This window comes from Carcharhinus amblyrhynchos, chromosome 6 (assembly GCF_965287045.1).
Source record: "Carcharhinus amblyrhynchos chromosome 6, sCarAmb.v2.hapA, whole genome shotgun sequence".
Lineage (NCBI taxonomy): Eukaryota > Metazoa > Chordata > Chondrichthyes > Carcharhiniformes > Carcharhinidae > Carcharhinus > Carcharhinus amblyrhynchos.
The window spans coordinates 57,952,619-57,974,694 of NC_137329.1; the positions used below are offsets into that span (position 1 = coordinate 57,952,619).

General features: G+C 40.0%; 1 protein-coding gene across 1 annotated transcript in view; it reads left to right on the forward strand.

Annotated features, from left to right (window-relative positions):
- The window catches only part of cat (catalase), a 37,066-nt gene extending 21,709 nt beyond the window's left edge, over positions 1-15,357 (forward strand). The window contains exons 8-13 of the mRNA XM_080190510.1: positions 57-209; positions 3,431-3,569; positions 4,950-5,080; positions 8,647-8,754; positions 9,994-10,080; positions 12,738-15,357. Coding sequence (XP_080046636.1) covers positions 57-209; positions 3,431-3,569; positions 4,950-5,080; positions 8,647-8,754; positions 9,994-10,080; positions 12,738-12,791 — 672 coding nt within the window. The 3' untranslated portion in view covers positions 12,792-15,357. The remainder of the gene's footprint in view (positions 1-56; positions 210-3,430; positions 3,570-4,949; positions 5,081-8,646; positions 8,755-9,993; positions 10,081-12,737) is intronic.
- Positions 15,358-22,076: the final 6,719 nt, after the last annotated feature.

Sequence of the window (22,076 nt, forward strand, 5' to 3'; positions counted from 1 at the left end):
CAGCCTTCTATTTAAAAAAAACTTTTAATTAAAAGTAGCTTCCTGTTCCATCCCAGGTTTGGCCTCACAAAGAATTCCCACTCATTCCTGTGGGGCAGCTGGTCCTCAACAAGAACCCAATCAATTACTTTACAGATGTGGAACAGATGGCTTTTGATCCCAGCAACATGGTACCAGGCATTGAACCTAGTCCTGACAAGATGTTACAGGTATGGTTGAAGATATTGGCTCCTTTAAGATTTATTAAAAAGGGTTGAAATGTCTAATTTAATGAATAAGATCTGTGCTGTCCCTTTGCAGGAGGAAACCTGTTTCAGGCACTTGTACTCTGAAACTGACTGTTCAGAAGAAAGTGAGAATATCCCAGTCTGTGTTGTTCCATCAGCTTTTCTTTGTCTTTATTTGTGAATGCAATCAAGGCTTGTTGGCACATTCTGGTGAAATTACTGGTGTTTAACCCATTGTCTTATCTATCACATCAGGCTGTTATATTCCTAGGCAAGCAACCCAGAGCACAGATCACGTGGCAAATGGTGAAATTCTGGCCATCATGACTAGAAAAAAAGGACCACGTTTTTTAAAAAAAAACACTATTGCTGTGTTTTTTAAAAAAAAGCTAGTCCACAAATGTCCTTTAATGGATCATTTTTATTCTGGCCTACATATGTCTTCAGATCAATTATGTGGTTGACTTCTGACAGCCTTGGGGAGACTAGTGATGGGTAGTAAATGCTGCCTTACATTTTACAGATGTTACCAATTTGCAGGAATTTGTTTGAATTAATGTAACACGGTACTGATTGTATAACATCCATCTGTTCTGTATGATATATTATAGAAATGTGGACTTCTGAATTGTGTTTGAGACTCTCATGGGTTGAATGTACATTCTGGTACATATATATGTGCATCTCTTAGAACCCTTGTCCCTTTTCCTATAATGGATAGGATCTGAAGAAAAAAAGTTTAACTATTAAGCAGGCTGCTTTCCTGGTGGCTTAACAGATAAATGTATCACTTGGCGTAGTGCTGGGCTGGACTGCATAGATCCCAAGATAGATATGTTTGAGTGAGGCCATTCAATGATGCAAAATAAAACTAATTTGCATTTCTCCTCATATTGTCTAACTGTATTGAACAAGCCTAAGTGCTTTCCTTTGTCTACCAAATTTAGAAAACCATTGCAACTGATGGTCACTTTAAATGTTTAAACATTACTTTCACAAGCTTTAACTATGCGTTGAAGTAGTGCTGGACCTTTTTTTCCACACTCTTGCCTATTTTTTCTGTGTAAGGCTCAGCTATGTTTTTCTTTTAAAAACCTGTCAGTAGATCTTTTTGCCATCCATACTTCAGACAGTTTTTTTAGATGAGCGTTGGCTGTTTATACTTGGGGAAATATCCAAGGTGTTCCTGGAACCGTGCTTCAGTTTATTTCAGTTATTGACTGTTGTACAATCCTCCCTCTCTTTGCAAGGCAGCTGTAAAACCCTGCAATAGACTTCGATTTAAACAGTTTAATGGGAATCAGATGTTCTTAAGTTCAGAGCAGCAATAATCAACATTTTTATGAATTAGATTTACTCAATTAATCACAAGTAACAGGTTAACACATTTGCAAAGTATAATACAGATAACATTCTTACAGATTCCACAGACAATGAAAAGTATTGTTACCATCAAAGGTGATAGCAAAAATCTTCCTTAATTTGAAAAAGCAACTGCTTAAAATACCTTCAGTATCTGGGAAGCTGTGTATTAAATGTTTTGAAATTTTAAAAAGCACTGCTAATGGAAAGAGTTCTAATAATCTCCCATTTTATTTAAATTGATTTGCTTGGTTCTTCCTGACACCAGGCACTGATTTACCAACAATTGTGTTAAAATGAATTGGAACATATCTCTGCAGGAAGGCTTTTACCCCTTGTGTACAATTCTCCAGTCACTCCCTTTTAGATTCCGGGAGTTATAGTTCATTAATCTTTCCCTTGTAACTACCCTTCAGCTTTGTATGTATTTGGTAAACTACCAGCATTTGAATGCCTTGGTGACTAAAATACAACTTCTTGTGAGATCAGGTTAGGACACTTTTTTAATTATACTGTACTCAACTGATAACCTGGGTAAGCATTTCAACTTTCCACTAGTAAGGATCAGCTTTTGTGCGACTTGGTTTGTTTATTTTTAACCTCCTGGATACATTAAGTTGTCTGCTAGCTTTGTTTATTGATGGCTGCACTGATTTGATAAATATCGGATTTGCTGTTGTGCCTCTATAACTTTGCTGCTTCACCTTTATTTATTTCACCCAGGTTGCTTGCTATTGGCTGAAACTATATGATACTCTATTTTAAATAGTTACTGAAAATGTGCATTTTGTGCCAAATCATCTGTATATACTTTCAGGGTTAATATTCGTGCAGTTATCCATGTTGCCTTTATTGGAGTTTGTTCTTGACATTGTCCCACCTGGTGTCCAGAAAATGTTCTCTTCTTTTCCCACCATGTGTTGAGATATCAACAGATATTGCACATTTTCCTCTTGGTTTCATTGAGATCAGGAATGTGGCTGGTTTGGAAGATTGATATGAGAGAGTGTGGGATGAATCTGCTTTCTGTAGTTCTGTGATTGTTTGTTGAGAGGACAGAAACTTAGATTAAATTTGTTGCATTCATATACCAACTGTTTCAGTTCTCAGTTTCCTTTTTGAAGATCTGGGTTTTCTTGATCAAATTTAGTGTCTGTTGCCCCAGTATCCCACTTAAAATATTCAGTCATAGAGTTTTACAGGACAAAGTGACCCATTGTGACTGCATCAACCATCTATTCTAATCCCATTTTCCAGCACTTAGTTCACAGCCTCATATGCTATGGAGTTTCAAGTGCTCGTTTAGATGTTTCGTGATGTAAGAGGTAAAACTGATTTAATTGCTGTTGATTCCTCTATTTGATTAATCTATTTAAGGTAGACGAGGTTAGGTGTGTCCTGGAAAGCAGTGGGATTTTCCAAATTATGTTGTGCAAAGGGAATGAGATGAATTGGGATCAGAAAGAAATGGTCGAGTGTCATACTGTTAAACCTTGCTCTAATTGAAAGATGTGATCTCCAAACATTGTACTTTGTGGGAATGGGGGTGAAGAAAGAAAGGGGGACTGAGAACAAAATAGGAATGAAAAAATTAATCATTGCTCACTAATCTCCTCCTTTAATATTGTGTCTTGTGATGCTGACTGTGCTAATTGAAAATAAGTATAAATTGTGGACAGCTGTGCTGAAATGGCTTTACCCACATTATTCCAGAAAGCAGGCATCAAGAATTCCAGATTTTAAACTTTTGGAAAAGAGTTCTCAACACAAAGTAGATATAAATTCATTGATTACTGCCATGGGGTTTGTGTGTTGCTCATTTTCTCCCAATTCGTTTATAGGGTCGCTTGTTTTCATATACGGACACTCACCGACACCGCCTGGGAGCTAACTATCTTCAGCTTCCTGTGAACTGCCCATTTAAGTGTCGTGTAGCAAACTACCAGAGAGATGGACCCATGTGCTCAACTGACAACCAGGGCAAGCATTTCAACTTCCGTCTAGTAGGATCAGCTTTTGTGCTACTTGGTTTGATGATTTTTTTTTAATATAGACGCAGCAGTTTTCACTGATTCGAATAACGTGCTCCTGAGCATGTCTCCTAATCAGCTGGCTATATTGCAGATTGTCGCTGTGATGCCATAGGCACTTTGCAGATCTGTTCCATTTGAGGAAGTAAAATCTGCTGGGATTGGCTAGTTTTGCTATCCAATTGGTGGCCTGGGAGTAGATATTCTCTAGGTTATGAAATGGCAATTTCCCACCACTGCCCCATGCCCCCTTACCCCTAAGAGGATATTTCAACAGATTATCAGGTGTGTTGTGTATTCCAAGTTTTAAAAATTGACTAGATTTGGTTTTCCAAACTTCATTGTAGTTAGTAAAGCGCCAGTGAGTGTTGCTGTGTTTCTTTCAAAAAAGCAAGGACTTATCACACCGTTTTCATAGCAATTAATTGCATTTTGATCCCTTATTGATTAGAATAGTGTAATCCCACTTAGCTTCAGATTTGAACATTAGACAAACGCTTTTCCTTTTTTTAAGAAAAGGCAGTGAAAGGTCACTAATGCCCTTGAGATTTTGGCATCATAGCAGGCAGTGGAGCAAGGTGGATGGGGAAAGCTAGTTAAGGGACAGCTTTTAACAACTTGCAACTAAACTGCGTTCTTGCATACATGTTTTAGCTGTTTACTTTTCAATTCCAGTATCTTTTGAGAGAGAGAGAGACAGACAGGAGTCCAAAGAGCATGGTCTAATTATATGGATGGGACTGTCTTATGATTAGGGTGGTATAAACATCACTTAAGTTGCAAAACAATTAGCCTGTTTTCGGAGCATGGTTTTATCATATTGAATTTTAAAAAAATACTCTGTGCAACTCCTGTTAAATTGTACTACCCATTTCTTAGCAGAACTACTGAGTTGCTGTTTTGTTTTTTTTTGTCTGAGTTTGGACTGTTTGCTTCAGGTATATGAAATTGAATTTCAGAAAAATTCCCAGGGCAGTGTTATGTTTCAGAAACTGCCATCCTGACCTGAGGTGTGAGTACTCTTGGAGCCTTGTAGGCAGATCCAGGTACTGTCACATTATTTGAGATCAACAACTTGACTTGGCCCAACAGTGTCAGGGTAAACATCTGTCTGCTAAATGGAGGAGTTAATGACCTTTGATAACCAGGAAGGTTTCTCGTGAAGCTATTAAGTCCTGTTGGGACACCATTTTTATCAGTATTGGCAGGGATTTCATCTGAGGATTTGGATTGTGACTTAGTGGGGCATCATGGCTATCTCGCTATCCCCTCCTAAAGAAAATTAGTGTAATTATAAAATAAAATCCTAATTGTTTGTTCTGTGGTGTAGGTGGAGCACCAAACTACTATCCAAATAGTTTTAGTGGCCCTGAAACTCAGCCTCTGGCCTTGGAGCATTCCTTGACAGTAACAAATGATGTTGCTCGGTACAACAGTTCCAACGATGATGATTACTCCCAGGTAAGTAGAGTAGAGCATTAGTGACCACTTGAAAATTCTGTCTTTCTTTCCTCTTGCTGTCATCACTTCCTGCACACACCAAGCATGTAGCTTGTGTTCAGTAGACCTGATATTATATAGTGCATGTTGATCTTTTCCTGTTGTATTGAAGCTTTTGAATATGCGTAAGGCTAGGAGTGTTTCTTTTGAGACTGGGTCATGCGCAATTTCTTTGTGCTACTTTTGCACGACCCATAACCTCACAATGGGAAAGGAGCCTATACAGTCTTTTTTTGTTCATTTTTAATGACTTGCAATATTTAAAGGTTAATTTTGGTTCCATTTCACCCAATGAATCTGGCATACAGCCTCCACAGGAGTGAGGGACTGTCTGTATCTAATTAACCTGAAGTACTGAATAAGTTCAATTATTGTCTCATACAGTGGTAGATGAACTTTGTGGGGCTCTGTGTGCACCCTGCCCCACCTGTCACACAATGTCATGCCCCTCCCTCCCCTCACCCCCAAGGCTTATAACTGAGTAATCTAAACATGTTCCTTTTTATAAGTTGGTTTCTTCTTGAACTTTATTTCATGGGAGATGAACATTCTTGTGAGCCAGTAGAATTCACAACTCACAATAACATAGGCTTTCAGCTTAAATTTATACAGTGATGTTGTCTAGGATGTAAATGTTGGCTAGGAGATCAGAGAGAAGAATATTACTGTAGTGTTAAACTCTGAAGCTGATGCCACTCATCAGCCCTCACTGACAGGAAAAGGCCCCAGTCACCCAGAACAGACCTCACTGCAGCTCATAACCAAAGCTCACAGACAGCTGCAAGGATCCAGATGGAAATTGGCTTCACTCTTTACCTAATTTTCCCCTTTTTAAATTAATATCTCTGATTTTATTTTTGACATTTAAATATTCATTGAAAAAGATATGCAGAAAGGAGGTATGGGGTAGTCTGAATTGAATAGATCCCCTGACCCCTCAGACCCCACACACACACTCAAAATTCACACTACCCCCATGACACACCTCACTAAATTTGCATTTTCCTGCTCAGATTGCTGTATAATATGTGGCTGCTTTGAGGGACAAGAGAATATTCTGGTTTAAAACCACCTCAGTTACTTAGGGGTATTCATTGATCAGAATATCAGAGATGAGCATTACTACAGTTTTAACATCTCAAGCCTGTCGATACTCAGACTGCATACAGGTACCTGCTGACAAGAGCAGGTCCCAGTCAAGAATTTTCCTCTACAGATCACAACGTATATGGGTGCACACAGCTGGAAATGGCAAAAGGAAAATGGGATCCAATTCTTCACCCACGCTCCATCACTTAAAATAACACACATTCATGATACATTTCTGAATGCACATATGCATTTCTGAATTCAACATTTAAATACTTTTTAAAAAAGCAGTCTGCAAGGCAGAGTAGAAATGGGGGGGAGAGAGAGTTTGAATAGATCCAACAGGAACACCGACCAAATGAAAAGCTGGAATAGTGGCTGGTTTTGTGCTAACTTGTTGCAGGTAGTAACTGGAATTTAAGACCTTATCATGCCTTGTCTACCAAGTCACCAGAGAAATGTGTAAAAAAAAAAAAATTGCCTGTATCCAATTTAGGTTGAATAGTCAAAAATCATTTTTCCAACGTGATTTTTCAAAACATGAACAATAGTATAAATTACTCTTAGCTAATGCTGCAGTGTCTCGGATATTTTCTGACATTTGCTATGAAATTAAATAAAATCTTCCCACTTTAACCATGAATGAATTTTTTTGGTGCTGAGTTTGTAACATTTGAACAGCTGGTGACAGTTGGAATTTGACAAAAAGACTGAACACCACCACACCCTGATAGGCTGAGTGAGTGGGTGAGGACCTGGCAGATGGAGTATAATGTTAGCAAGTGTGAGGTTATCCACTTTGGTAGAAATAATAGTAGGAGGGATTATTATTTAAAAGGTGAAAAGTTGCAGCATGCTACAGTGCAGAGGGACCTGGGGGTCCTTGTGCACAAATCACAAAAACCCAGTCTGCAGGTGCAGCAGGTGGTCAAGAAGGCAAATGGGACGCTGGCCTTTTATAGTGAGGGGGACAGAATATAAAAGCAGGGAGGACTTGCTGCAACCGTACAGGGTACTGGTGAGACTGCAGCTGGAGTACTGTATGCAGTTTTGGTCGCCGCACTTGCAGAAGGATATATTGGCCTTGGAGGGAGTGCAGAGAAGGTTCACTAGGCTGATACCGGAGATGAGGGGGTTAGCCTCTGAAGAGAGACTAAATAGACTGAGTCTGTACTCGTTGGAGTTTAGAAGGCTGAGGGGGGATCTTATAGAGGCATATAAGATAATGAAGGGAATAGATAGGGTAGAGGTTGAGAGATTCTTCCCACTTAAAAAGGATAGCAGGACTAGAGGGCACAGCCTCAAGATAGGGGGTGGGGGGACAGTTTAGATCAGAGTTGAGGAATTTCTTCACTCAAAGGATGGTGAATCTCTGGAATTCTCTGCCCATTGAAGTGGTGGAGGCTACCTCGCTGAATATATTTAAATCGCAGGTAGGCAGGTTTTTGACAGACAAGGGAATTAAAGGTTATGGGGAGAAAGCGGGAAAGTGGAACTGATCCACTTCAGATCAGCCATGAGCTTATTGAATGGTGGGGCAGGCTCAAAGGGCAAGATGGCCTACTCCTGCTCCTATTTCTTATGTTCACCCCCTCCCCCAATCATACCCCCAGGGACCACATAACACTGAAGCAAAATTGAAATTGTGTACCTGCTTTCACCCAGAGATTTATACCACTGTTGAGCTGTGACTTACCACTCATACGTTATATTTAAAACATTATAGTACTTGTGTGGCAAATTGCATGCTGCAAGCTTTTATGGATAACCATGATTGTGTTTTCAGGTCAAACTGTTTCAGTAATACTGTCTGTGGAGTATTCATTGAGCAGAATACCAGAGAGATGAGTATTACTGCAGGATTAATATCTCAAAGCAGAGAACACTGACAAGCTGTACACACGTTCGCTGACAAGAACAGATGACTCCTTTCACTGCTCACAATAAGTGGACGCACAGAACTGGGAGTATCAAGAGGCAGATGGGGTCCAGTCCTTTACTCACCTTCCACTACTTAAACTAACAACGTATTTCATTCGTTTGTTACCTTATTTTAAATTGAATCTTTAAATGCAGAAGCAAGTAGGGAATCTGGAATATAAAGGGGGACAGAATGGTGGCGAGAGATAATGGAACACAAATGAGAGATAGAACTAAAGTGAGAGACAGATGCTGCTTTGTTTGATCATCAACAGCTCACAAAAATATAGTAGGAAACACCTTACAGGTGAATGAGGAAATTGCAGAGATGGAACTAATTGTGAAAATACTGCCCACTAGCCCATTAAATCTTTGCAAAATTGGAAGTCCTGGTTATTTTGCATTGTCTTGTTGGTATTTGAGTGATTTTCTTCCCCCTTTCTCCCTCCCAGAAAGGTGTTCCTACGAACAGTATTTGTAATGATTTTAAATACTCATGTTTTTTTTGTCTATACTAGGTAACTTCATTTTATCTGAAAGTACTGAATGCAGATGAGCGTCGAAGGCTCTGTGAGAATGTAGCAGCTCATCTCAAGGATGCTCAACTTTTCATTCAGAACAGAATGGTGAGTTGAACACTGGCAATAATACATGGTTCTTATTAGTTATTAGAAAATTAATCAAATTTCTTAATGTTGCAGAACTCTATTTAGGTAGCCATTGTACTTGATGGCTTTCCAGCTGCATCAATATTTAAACTGGATCAATATCTTGCACTTTTTAGAGGAATATTTCAACCAGACAAAAATGACTTAAAGATTCAGTGCAAAATTTTTCAATATTGCCATATGCACATTTGGAAGCACTTATACAGCACCATGTAATCACCACCTTTACACTAACAGTCCCTCAACTTCTCATTCAAGGAAGAAGAATTTTCCACCTTTCTCAGCATCTAGATAGTCTTGCAAAAATGTTGACTTTCTCCTTTGTCTGGGACAAGGGACTAGGTTGCTGATTCTCTGGTGTATTTTCAGTGAACGTTGGGGCAATATGTTCATACTAAAAATCTCACCACCCTATTGAGAAAAGTGGGTACAAGGGCAGTTACAAAACTGTACATCACTGTGTGCTGGTGCTTACGCTGCATCAGCAATATTGAGAGCAATGGGCATTGGGATAGTGTACTGACATTAATACTACGGCAGAAGTAGCACTGACATTGTAGCAGTATTGAGCAACAGATATTTGGGTACTATGCTAATACCACCACTAGCGTCAGAATGGGCACAGTTAATGTTCTAATACACTACATTTCTAGCTCTTGGAGACAAGATCTGATCTGAATACCTATTATAAACTTGCTTCCCTTTTAAATAAATTTATGCTGAACTGGAGGTTATTGCAGGGTGTGGGGGGAGAATCTGCTGCTTCGCAATAATCATTATGTAACTTTTCTCAAGTTTATATTTCTAAAACTTGACAGTGTCTGGTTGTATGCTGAGATGAGTATTGGAGTTACAATGTGTTACCTGCAAAGTACTGGACACCACCTTGCCCCTTTTTTAATCCTGCTGCTCAGTGACTCCCTGGTCTCAGTATTTCACTGTGGGGAGGAATCTGGTGAAAACAATTTCTTTTTCACGGAATTTTGTAGAAAGAATCACCAAAGACATGAGTCTGATTGAAAGAAAACATTGTTTTGTACCTTGTGTTGGCAGAGGCCTCAGAGCTAGAATGTGGTCTGACCTTGATGAGAAAGATCTTTGCTTTGAAGCTCCCCCACAATATAGTCCAGATATGGAGGGCTAATGTTCTGTGGAATGCTAAATGTGTATTCCTGACTATAATTATTGCTTTTTCAGGTGTGTCTGTTAAACAAAGTTCATCCTGACTATGCTGCTCAGGTCCGCACACTGCTGGACGGGTACAATTCTAAATCTCCCCAGAAGGTACTTGATTCGCTTTCATCTTTTTATTCTGCTTTGAATTTAGTTGTGCTTGTGTATCACTTGCACTTTAATGACCTATTTGCTAAACTATCCTTGGTCTTGTCATGAAGTGATTTGGTTATGGTCATGGGATTAGAGCATAATTCAAGTTGACTGGAAAAGGATTTTTAAAAAATATGTTGTGGGCTGTATCAGCAATATTTTGTATTGATTCCATTTTCAATATTGATTTTCTTTGTGTGGAATATCAACTCCTCGTACCAACTTGAATAACTTAAAGGCAACTTCGGCCCTTTCCTTCCCAACAATTTACTTTTTTTTTGTTTTCTATCCTTAGTGATTTAGACTTGCTCGGACTGTTGTTGTGGTGGTGGTGGTCCACATACACAAGTGGTTGTGTGGTACTAATGCCAACTTAACTTTTATTGTTGACATATGGACAACACTTACAAGGCAGTGTTTATTCCCATGCTTATTTGAATGAGTCATGTGTTAACCACAGACTATGGAACTGAAGTCAGATGTAGGCTTGGTTGGCATGTAAGAAAAATCAGGTGTATTGACATACTTGGTAGCTTTTGCAGTTGAGTTAATGGATTTATTAATTTCAGTTTAACAACAATTATAAACCAGTAGACTACCATTGTATGCATGAGATGAGTGGGTGAGGCGGAGATGCAGTGGGTGAGCAGAACATGATGCATGATGTGATATTTGTGGCAAACCTTTGCTCAGATTAATTTTGAGGAAGGCAGCACAACAAGGAGATTATCATAATGTTCAAATCTGGGGATGAGAAAAGAAAATAAATGTAATTCAATATTGAATGAGCTAATTGACACTAGTGAACCTTAAATGGCCTTTGATGTAAAAGGAATTTGGCGTTGAGTACTAGCCTCAGGTTAAATAGGATCCCAAGGTTGCTGTTGGATCTGCCATGGATACCAGTAACTCTCAATTGTTCTAGTTGCTTCGTCCTTTTTTAGCATAAACTCCTGTTGGCCTATGTCGGCTTGAAAGCAAATGGGACCTAGGAGAATAGTGATAAAACTCCCCTGTGAGCCATAGTGCATTTTGACCACCTGTGCTCTATTAAACATGCAGAAACCAGAGCTAATACTAGGCGAGGTGCTATTTTCATTCATTTCATAACCTGCATTATTCCACAGTTAGAGAAATTGGCAGAACACAAAGTAATGAACATCACTTGATATAATTAGTTTACCTGCCATTCACTTGTTCCATATTGTCACCCCCTTGAAAGTGGTGAGGGGAAGAAGAATCTCTTGCTCAACATGAATGCATGATTTTGTTCTTAATTCAGCTGCTTCTGCTGTCATTCTTGATGATGCTTATGTTATTTCTTCTTTGCAGTCCTTCTTTGGTTTTTCCTAACCAACTTTTTGATTTCCATGTTGACTTTTTTTAAAAAGCCCATACTGACCCATAAACCAAGAAACACCAAGGTCCTCATTGTCTTTTGAATGGCCAGACGTTATCAGGCAAGCTTCAGCCTTGTGCATATTGATATCACCTGCATTTAAGTTGCCCTCTAGAAGGATGATCAAAGAATTTTGAACATGATAGTTACTTGAGAGGAAATGTAATTGATGCCAGGAGTAAAGAGATTATGATGGGGGAATACAACAAACGGTTTTGGTTTTCTCTGCATTGACCTAGTGAAAGTTGAAACTCAACCAAAATTGATTGTTGGGCAACACTGAGACAGAGAAAGATTAATAAGAGCACAGCTACTTGAGATGCATAGCTCCAGCATGCTTCACAGGTGATTCATTGCTACAGTGCCAGGTCCTGTTATTTTTCTGATTTATACAAGGTACTGGTGAGGCCGCACCTGGAATACTGTGTGCAATTTTGGTTCCCTTATTTGAGAAAAGATATTAGCTTTGGAGGAAGTGCAGAGAATGTTCACCAGGTTGATTCCAGAGATGAGGGGGTTAGCTTATGAGGAAAGATTGAGTAGGCTGGGCCTGTACTTGTTGGAGTTTAGAAGGCTGAGGGGAGGTCTTATAGAGACATATAAGATAATGAAGAGGCTAGACAGGGTTGAAGCAGAGAGAGTATTCCCACTTAGAATGGAAACAAGAACTAGAGGGCACAGCCTCAAAATAAGGAGGAGTCAATTTAGAACAGAGTTGAGGAGGAAGTTCTCCCAGAGGGTGGTGAATCTTTGGAATTCTGTGCCCATTGAAACAGTAGGGGCTACCTTGTTAAATGCCTTTAAATCACAGATTTTTGACCAATAAAGGAATTAAGGGTTATGGGGAGCAGGCGGGTAAGTGGAATTGAACCACTATCAATCAGCCATGATCTTATTGAATGGCGGGGCAGGCTCGAGGGGCTAGATGGCCTACTCCTGCTCCTATTTCTTGTTCTTATAAATAGTCAGAGATAATGAAATAAAGCTTTGAAAGTAAATTTAATATGAAATTAGTATCTTTACTAAATCATTTATGCTGTGCAAACTATGGTAAGTATTTCAATTCTTGACCTCAAAGTTCAGAGATTTATGATACTTTGCGTCCTGCACCCAACATTTGCTGTATGCTATGTGGTTCATTTGAGTCAGGTCGTTCCATGCAATTTGTAAGAAAACTTTGTAATGGGTGCTAACATTTCATGTTTTGTTTTTACAGGCAGTGATTAGAACCTACAGTCAACATTCTCCCTCTGAGAGGTCAAACCTTTAACAGGTTAAGCCTGAAGTGAAATGCCACTACTGCAACAAGTTTCTTTGCTAACTGTCCAGATCCAAATAGGCTTCAGTTGTTAACTGATTGTGTAACTGATTGCTAACCTTCAAATTTTGTAACTCAAGAATTTTCTTGCATATTTTGTTCAAAGACTTAAAATTCTTGTCTGATTTAATACTTGCATTTATAATTTGCATTGAGTTTCTATTTATCCCCTTTCCTCTTGCTATTCTTCCCAATCTGCATTTGCGAATTCCGTCCATTACTTGTTCCCAGATTTAAGCTACATGGTCCTGGTTATGAGCCTTCTTTTTATACTGTACATTTAAACTGTTCTCCTGGTCTTTCACTGCCTGGTTGATCTAGGGCATGTGTTTGTTTGGCGAAGAATTCATATCGGGTGAACTTTTCTACCTCCCACTGCTAGCTTTTAGCAGCACTTCTGAAGATTATTCTCAACTAAATGCCTTTTTAAAACTATATCCTTGTTAGATCACTCAAAGCTTCTGTTAAACATGCTTTTGAGTATCTAATGCACTAGCTTCTGTGGTTTTGTTCTTGCAATGAAATTCAGGCTAATAACTTGGCTGTCAATGACTGCTGTATTAAACAGTACTGATTTTTTTTGATCCAGGAAGTGGGTTACTAAATACAAAATAAAACTCAGATTAGTCTATTAATGCAACTTGCACATACTATTGCAATGCAAACTGAGTTGTATAAATATTAACTGTTGCTCAGTTAATAGCACTTTTCACCTCTTGAATCTGAAGGTGGTTGGTTTAAGTCCCACTATAGAAACTTGAGCATCAAAGTGCTTCATTGAATTCAGTACTGAAGGAGCAGTCGTGTTGGGAAGTGCCATCTTTTGGATGAGATGTTAAAGATCCATTTGCCTGCATGGAACCCTTACCACTAAAATATTTTTTTGAAAATGGTGTCCTTCCTTCAACCAACACACAAACTATCTTAGTCACTGACCATCATAATCATTTATCACATTGCTGTTCATGGGAACATACTATTGCTAATTGGCTGCTACTTTGCCTAGCAATGTTTCAGACAGTATGTTATGTTGAATTGTATTGCTTCTCGCATGTTTGTGCGGAATAATAAAATATTAGCCAGGATACTGCTCTTCAGACTTGTCAGAATCTTTTGCGACCAGCAGAGAGGGCAGCCAGCATCTTATCCAAAAGATCTTGGACATTGAATATTTTGCTACAGAGCCTAACCAGGTGCAGATTGGCATCTGAGATTCTAAACAAGGTGAAATGTTGCACTAAATTCAATTCCTAGAATCAGGAACACTCACCCAGACATCTTTTATGTTGGAGGAATTTTGGTACAGCATATGTACTTGGGTTTCCTCACAAGGCTTCATTCATTTTCTATAAGCAAGCAGGTTCCATTCCTAAAACTTCTCTTAATGTGGCATTTATGGATTACACACAAGTTTTAATACCTAACCCTGAATTGCAGCTGATTGTTTCTCAAAGAATCCAGTGAGTCCTTCATCTGTTGGTTCAGAAGACAAGTTAATGTTTGAACTTTTGTCAAATTAGCCGAGGCCAAAAGTCATCAAGATCAAACACAGTACAAGCTAGTTTGTATTTGAAAATGGAGTGGTGGGGGGGAGGTGAGTGAAAATAGCACCTCTCAGCAAGCATAGTTCCTCCATGATGGTATGCAGTTTCTATTCCACACTTGCATTTAGTTTGACAAACTATTATCAAGTGTTTGTGGATTTATGTGGTGCCTTCGCCATTGATAAATTGTGCATGAATTAAAAATAATTATTTGATTTGTGTTAAGGTGTTTGCTATTAAAAAAATGTAGTTTAGAGGGAATAGAATTGTAAGTTTTAAATTTGGGATCAAAAGGTTTTTCGGGCTCAAAATTAGGCAATGGTTTTCTGATATTTTAAGCTGAGAGTTAAAATGCAATTCCTTTTCTGGCATGTATTTTTACATTGTGCTTTTTCTGAAATTATAGAAATATTTGCATATAATATGCACATTTCTCTTGGCTAATTTGCTTATTTGTTAATAACATTTAACCAAATCACAATTGAAATAAATACAAATGTGAAAACAGTGGTAATGAGAATCAGGGCCTTGTGACAATCAGTCAAGCCTGAAATGTCAGCAGAATCTCCAACTATGAGTGGAGAAGGAAGCCAATTAAATTTCTCATATGTAATTCAAATGTCTCTTCAAAGCAGAAGTGACATGAGAAAACCCTGTCACATAGTGAGTGGTTACGATCTGTAATGCACTGCCTGAGAGCGTGATGGAGGCAGGTGCAATCAAAGCATTCAAAAGGGAATTAGACTTGTATAAAAAGGAAGAATGTGCAGGATTACAAGGAGAAGGGAGGAAAGGTGCTAAGTGAACTGCTCATTCAGAGAACTGATATAGACATGATGGGCTGAATGACCTGTACTGTAACAATGCTGTGAAATACTTCTCTACCAAAGCTGAGAATTTCCCACTAGAAGTTAAATTTGTATCTTGCTAGAGATTTTTTTCAAGCCTAATAAAATGACAAGAATGTGATTAAATCCATCTAGACAACTGCATTTTGTTTAATTATTTCTAAATATTTTTCATTGCAGCATTGGTTTGAGTCCTCGAGCTTAAGTTCTGGAGCTTTTGAGAGACATCACTGTCAGATGAAGCGATTTAACAAGTAGTAGGCTACATATGCCAACACTTGATGCCCAACAATGAGAATTATTTTGATTGACAACCAAAAATAGTGTTGATTATAGCATTGATGTTACCCAAGTGGATCAAAAGCCTGAAGGATAACTTGAAACACTGGTTTTAAGTGGTTTATATTTGCTCAGAATAATGAGGGTCAGTCATATAAAGACATGACAAGAATGACTAATATAGGATAAAACACAATTCTATTAACACCACGTTTTATCAGAAATTATCTTGTTTCAAAAATATACCCATATTTCAGAACTTGATGAAATGACCCTCCCCCAAACAGCATTCTATTTAGTAACTGTCTATAAATTATCCATCTAATAGTTAGCATACAATAGAGGTATACAAAATTTTGAGAGACATAGGGTAGATTGTAAGAATGTTTTCCTCATGGCAGCAGTGTCTAAGATCAGAGGGCATAGGTTTAGATGGGATCTGAGGAAAATCTTTTTTACCCAGAAAGTAGTGGAAATGGAAAGTGGCCGCTAAGAGGGTGAAGGAGGCTTGCAACTTTTAATAAACATCTGGACAAGCACTCAAATTGTCATGGCATAGTAGGCTATGGACTCCTTTTCTGTGTTGAATGACTTCATGACAATACAGCTTAGATGACCAAGTCTGGGGAAACAACTTTTCCTGGTTTGTTGAAAGCGCAAAGCTGTATTTTAGAGGATAATATCGGCATTGTACCATGGTTCTAAATCTTACAGAAAACAGGCCTCTGTGTAGTGGATGGAAAACGTTTTGCAAAAATATGCTTTATTCATAAAATCTGAGCAATAATTAGAAAGCATTTCAAATTGTTATAACAGTAAAGCGCAATGACACTTCTATTTTCTCCAGGGATCAAGATGCACTCTGAGGTGCTTCAGCTCAGTAATGAGAACATCACAAACATTTCAATTTTTTTCATTTCAGGAGTACAATTCTTTCCCAACTATATGTATTAGTCATGCTGAACTCTAGGGCCCTTTGGATGGAAAACTAGCCTCCCATTACCTGTTGGATGGGAAGCTGGCTTGCCTTCCCCAGTGAGGAGTGCTTGCAGTTACGTTGTTTGGTTCCTTTGATATTCCATTCTGTGGATTTGGCTATCTCCCTCAAATTCCTGGCCATATACAGTTCTTGTTTGTATAGGTCTGCAGATCTCTGGTTAAAATTGATGTTTTTACTAGAGAGGAGATGGTGAACGTTATGTCAATGACAAATTAAACAGTACACCTTCATGTTTGATGTGGGTCACAAAATCATTGTTTAATTTTCATTTTGTTGATTCTTGTTTCTCAATCCCTTACAAAAATCACTCAAATGATCTGTGATGGGTTGAGATATGCGTTGAACTTTTCCACAGGCTTTTGGAGCTTTGTTTTCATATTGTGGCATTTTTAATTGTCTGTGATGTCTTAAAATTCCCTGACGTGCAATTTTCAACTTCTACCACTAGTGTGCTACTGTGTACACCTTCTCAAATTTGCATTTGTATGGGGTTATGATTTGGTGCTTGATTTTTACATATGCCCCCTTCCACTAGTAGATGACAATTGAGCCATTTAACTTTTATTTCATAGAATCGTACAGTGCAGATGGAGGCCATTCAGCCCATTGGATCGCACCAACCACAATCTCACCTAGGTCCTACTCCCACAACCCTACATCTTTATCCTGCTACTCCTCCTGACACAAGGGTCCATTGCGCATGGCCAATGAACCCAACAAGCACATCTCTGGAATGTGGGAGAAAACTGCAGACACAGAGAATGGGCAAACTTCACACACAGTGACCCAAGGCCGATTATTGAATCTGGGTCCCTAGTGCTGTGAGGCAGCAGTGCTAACCACTATCCTACTGTGCTATGCTGGGAAGGGAGTCAGATGATCAGGGGTGTGGGAGAGATAGCCGTAGGAGGGGTGGGGGTGGTGTCACAGGATATGAGCATCTAATCCATCATTTATTGCTCATCCCCAATTGTCCCTGAGAACGTGGTGAATTGACTTCTTGAAATGCTGTAGTCCCTGAGGTGTAGGTATATCTACAGTGCTTTTAGGAAAGAAAAGCCTACAATGGTTATTTTCTTTCAATTGTCAGTAATGTCAGCCATTCATAAACGGAGCCAGGACTTACTCTCTCCCTTCTCTCTGACCCCCAGTGAAAAAGCAGTGAGATGAATGCAACACAAGAGCAGTGAAACAATAATTAGGAGTTGAGGGGGTGCATTCAAATATCAAAGCTATTAAAAATTAAGGAAACAAACACACTGTTGGAAATAGTGTTAATAGAGTGATCATCATCACTGTCTAGGTGAGAGATGCAGTGTTTGGGGGAGGGGGAGGGAAGGGCAGATGATTGTGGGGGTGGGGGATGTAAGTGGGGTAGATGGAAGGTGTCCACTGAGCGCATGCTGGTCCAGTGGGAGGTTGCAGTTGGTGGGATGTGCTATAGAGACCCGTGAGTCAGAAGTGGTTTTAACCTTTCTAACTTTCCTGGGTAATTATTCCTGTAAGAACCAAATTCTGTGGTTTAAGTCAGATAATGGAGGGTTTCAGCAATAGGGTAATAGCACATTGGAAGTCTAAACTTTCCTAACAATACCTGTTTGCATGGGGACCCCTGCATCCTCTAAGGTACCTCTCCAACCTTGGGACCAGAGATTCCAGGTCAATATTTCAGTTTAGCACCTTTCGTGGGAAGTAAGGAAAAGGTTAAGATGTAATATGCTTTACCTGAAGGGACAGATTTGGGAAAAGGAATAAAAGGGAAGGTCTATAAGAGGGAGGAAGGCTGGAGAGATTAAATAACATCAGTGTTGGTGCCACACAAGGTATGGGATAGGTAAAGAGACAAAAGGTTGTTTTCTGAGGAGATGAGAAGAATGGTGAACAGTTGCCAGTCACCATCATAAACTGGAGAAAGACAAGACCAAAACCAAAATCAGCAAAGAGAAAATTAAAGTGGGGGCAGAGGTTCTGACCTGAAGTTGTTGAAACCAATGTTGAGTTCAAAAGACCACCAAGTGCCTAATGAAAAGTTGAGATGCTGATCCTCGAGCCGGTAATGAATTTGTTGGCAACACTGTAGAAAATTTAAGACAGCCCAGTCAGAGTGTGAGCAATGTGGAGAATTAACGTGACAGGCAACAATAGAAGCAGGGTCATGCTTGCAGAATGAATAAAGCTATCCTGCAAAGCAATCACTTAACCTATATTTGGTCTCCTCAAGGTTTAGGACCATATTGTGAGCAGTGATAGCAAGCTATACTAAGATGGAAGAAGTGCATGTGAAGTACTGTTTCACCTAGTAGGAGTTTTTGTGGACCTCAGGCAGTGAGAAGAAAAGAGGAAAAATTCCAGGCATTTGCATGGAATGGTGCCGTGGGGAGAAGTAGGTAGGGCTGATTGGAGCATGTGGGACTGGTCCCTTCAGATAGGGAAGTTGCTAGAGTCCATAGAGTCAAGGATTTCATAACTGAGCATTTGGAAGGCAATAGCATAATCAGACAAAGTCAGCATGGATTTACAAAAGGGAAATCTTGCTTGACAAATCTACTGAAATTCTTTGAGAACATAACTAGTAAATTGATTGAGGAGAACCAGTGGATGTGGTTTATTTAGACATTCAGAAGGCTTTCGTCAAGGTCTCATAACGGACTACTCTGTAAAGTTAAAGCCCATGCAGGTAATGTCTTGAGATGGATAGAAAGCTGGTTAGCAGATAGGAAGCAAAGAGTTGGCATAAAGATGTCTTTTTCTGATTGGTTGTCAGTGACTAGTGTGGTTCCATGGGGATCTGTGCGAGAATCCCAACTGTTCACATTACATATTATTAATTTGGAAGAGGGAACTAAATGTATTATCTCTGAATTTCAGATCATATAAAATTAGGTGGGAGGTTGAGCTGTGAGAAGGATGCAGGCTGTGTGGGCATATGCATGGCAGATGCAGTATAAAGACAGATTATTACTTGAATGGGTGTAAATTGAGAGAGGTGGATATTCAGCAAGACCTTGGTGTCTCGTGCATCATTTGCTGAAAGTAAGCACGCAGGTACAGCAGGCAATAAAGGAAGCAACTGATATGTTGCCTTCTCAGCAATTGGATTTGAGTATAGGGATAAAGTTGTTTTGCTGCAATTGTATAGGGTGTTGGTGAGGCCATATCTGGAGTATTGTGCGTGCAGTTTATGTGCCCTTACGTGAGGAAGGATGTCCTTGCTATAGAGAGAGTACAGCGAAGGTTTACCAGGCTGATTCCTGAGATTGCAGGTCTGTCATATGAGAGCTAAGTTGATTAGAATTGTATTCACTCGAACTTCAAAGAATGAGAGGGGATCTCGTAGAAACTTACAAAATTCTACCAGGGTAGGTTCAGGAAGAATGTTCCCAATGGTGGGGGAGTCCAGATCTAGAAGTCATAGTTTGAGGGTAAGGAGTAAACCTTTTAGAACTGAGGTGAGGAGAAATTTCTTCACTCAGAGGGTGCTGAATGTATGGAGTTCATTACCACAGAGTGTAGTTGAGGCCAAAATGTCTGATTTCAAGAAGAAATTAAATGTAGCTCTAGAGGCTAAAAGGATCAAAAGATATGGGGGGGAAGGGGGATCAGGATATTGAATTCGATGATCAGCTGTGATCAAAATAAATGGCAGAGCAGGCTTGAAGGGCTGAACGTCCTTCTCCTGACTCTAGTTTCTATGTTTATGCTGAAAGGGGAGGGTAGTGGAAGATATGTTAGCTACTGTGTCACGCTGAAAATGGTGGAAATTGCTTGGGGACGGGGATGATTCCATTGGATATGGAGCCTGGTGAGGTGGAAGGTGTGGACAAAGGGAGCGACTGTAATAGAGAGAGGAACAGCAGAATCATCATTGATGACCCTTTCAAACTCAGTGGAGGGTGGAATATTCAGTTGAGGAAGAGGAAGATGTATTGGAAGCACCGCTATGGAAAGGTTACATTGTCCATACAGATGTGACAGAGATGGAGAAACTGGGAGAATGAAATGGCGTCCTTATAGGAGGTAGCTATGGGAGTCAGTCAACTTATCGTGACTATTCATTGACTGCTTATCCCCAGAAATGCAGGCAGAAGTGAAGGAAGAATCAGAGATGAACCATGTGAAGATGAGAAAAGGGTGGAAATTTGAAGCTTTAGTTGAGAAGAGCAGAAAAGAGCACTGATACAATCATCAAAATACTGGAAAAAAGAAGCAAGGAAGAAGGCCCAAGTGAGACTTGAACAAGGATTATGCCAGATGTCCCATAAAAAGAGAGGCATAGCTACAATCCATGCATGCACTCAATTTTTCAGAAAATGAGCAGAGTTAAAGGAGAAGTTGTGAAATCTGAGGATACATTTAGCCAGGTGGAAGAGGGTGGTGGTGAGGGAGGATCGGTCGGGCCAATAGAGAACCCTTACTCTATCCTGTTGGAGTGGCATGTTGAAAGATGGGATGAGAAATTGGTGAAAAGGAGATGATTAGGGTCAGGAAAGCAAAAACTGTTTTAGTGGCAAGGGCATCAAAAGAGTCAGGGGTGTAAGTGGGAAGAGACTGGATGAGTGGGGAAATACAGGGTCACAATCAGAAGAAATCAGCTGAGTGAAGATAGAGCAGGCGAGAAGGAGGTGGAACTGGACCGCTTGGGAATTTGGCAGAGGTGATTCACTATCCCCGGGACAGACGCAGCATTCTCAGCACTGCATTTCTTACATCTGCAGATACAATGATTAACACCGGAATACCAAAAAAAACCACAGTGAACTATAAAGGTTCATGAGAGAGTCCCGACTATCCTCTCTGGATTCCTCTGGGACTACCACCCAATGGCAGCATTCTCAGTAGGTGTCTCAATGTCATCCCTCAGACCTCCACTCAGACATTATAGCCACATCTCTACATTGGTCCCTGTCAGCTCCAGCAGAAAACAGCACATGGACCATGCCAAGGTCTCAGAGGCATACAGCCGCAGTCCCCCAGGCCCAAGCAACCCTCTCCCCCAAAAAACCTGGCGGCATATTCGAAGGCAGTCGAGTGGCTGCATGTGACCAGTGTTTGCATCCTGACGGGGGATCTTGATAATGCACCCCATCATATGATCTTGATTAGGGGTTCATGTCAGTGTGAAGTTGCACCCTTTCTGGGAAGGTCAGCTCAATGCTTGGGACATCAGCTTGCAAAGGGTTAACAGGTGGCCTCCACTAAATGGTAGTGCTGTTTGACTGCATAGCATTTATTGACGTAATCTCTAGTGAGGGGAGGCTGGGGTGACTGTTCAATCAAATGTCCATCTCTTGTGGCAAACAAGGAAGAGCAGAATCGTGCACAGTCAGCAATTAGCAAGCCCAGCTCATTCCTAAAGGGCACCCTGTTTCCACCAGGTCACGGGAGGTGCAGAATTCAGCAGTCTTCCATGACTCATTGCAATCTACCTTTGCACACAAACATCCCTTACTTTGGACTTCTAGGCAGCCTCTCCCCTTTGTCCTCACACTGCTGCCTGAGTGTGGGTTCCAATGACACTGCAGACACCTTCTCCCAAGGGTGAGGCCCTTCAGGTCACACGAGGGGA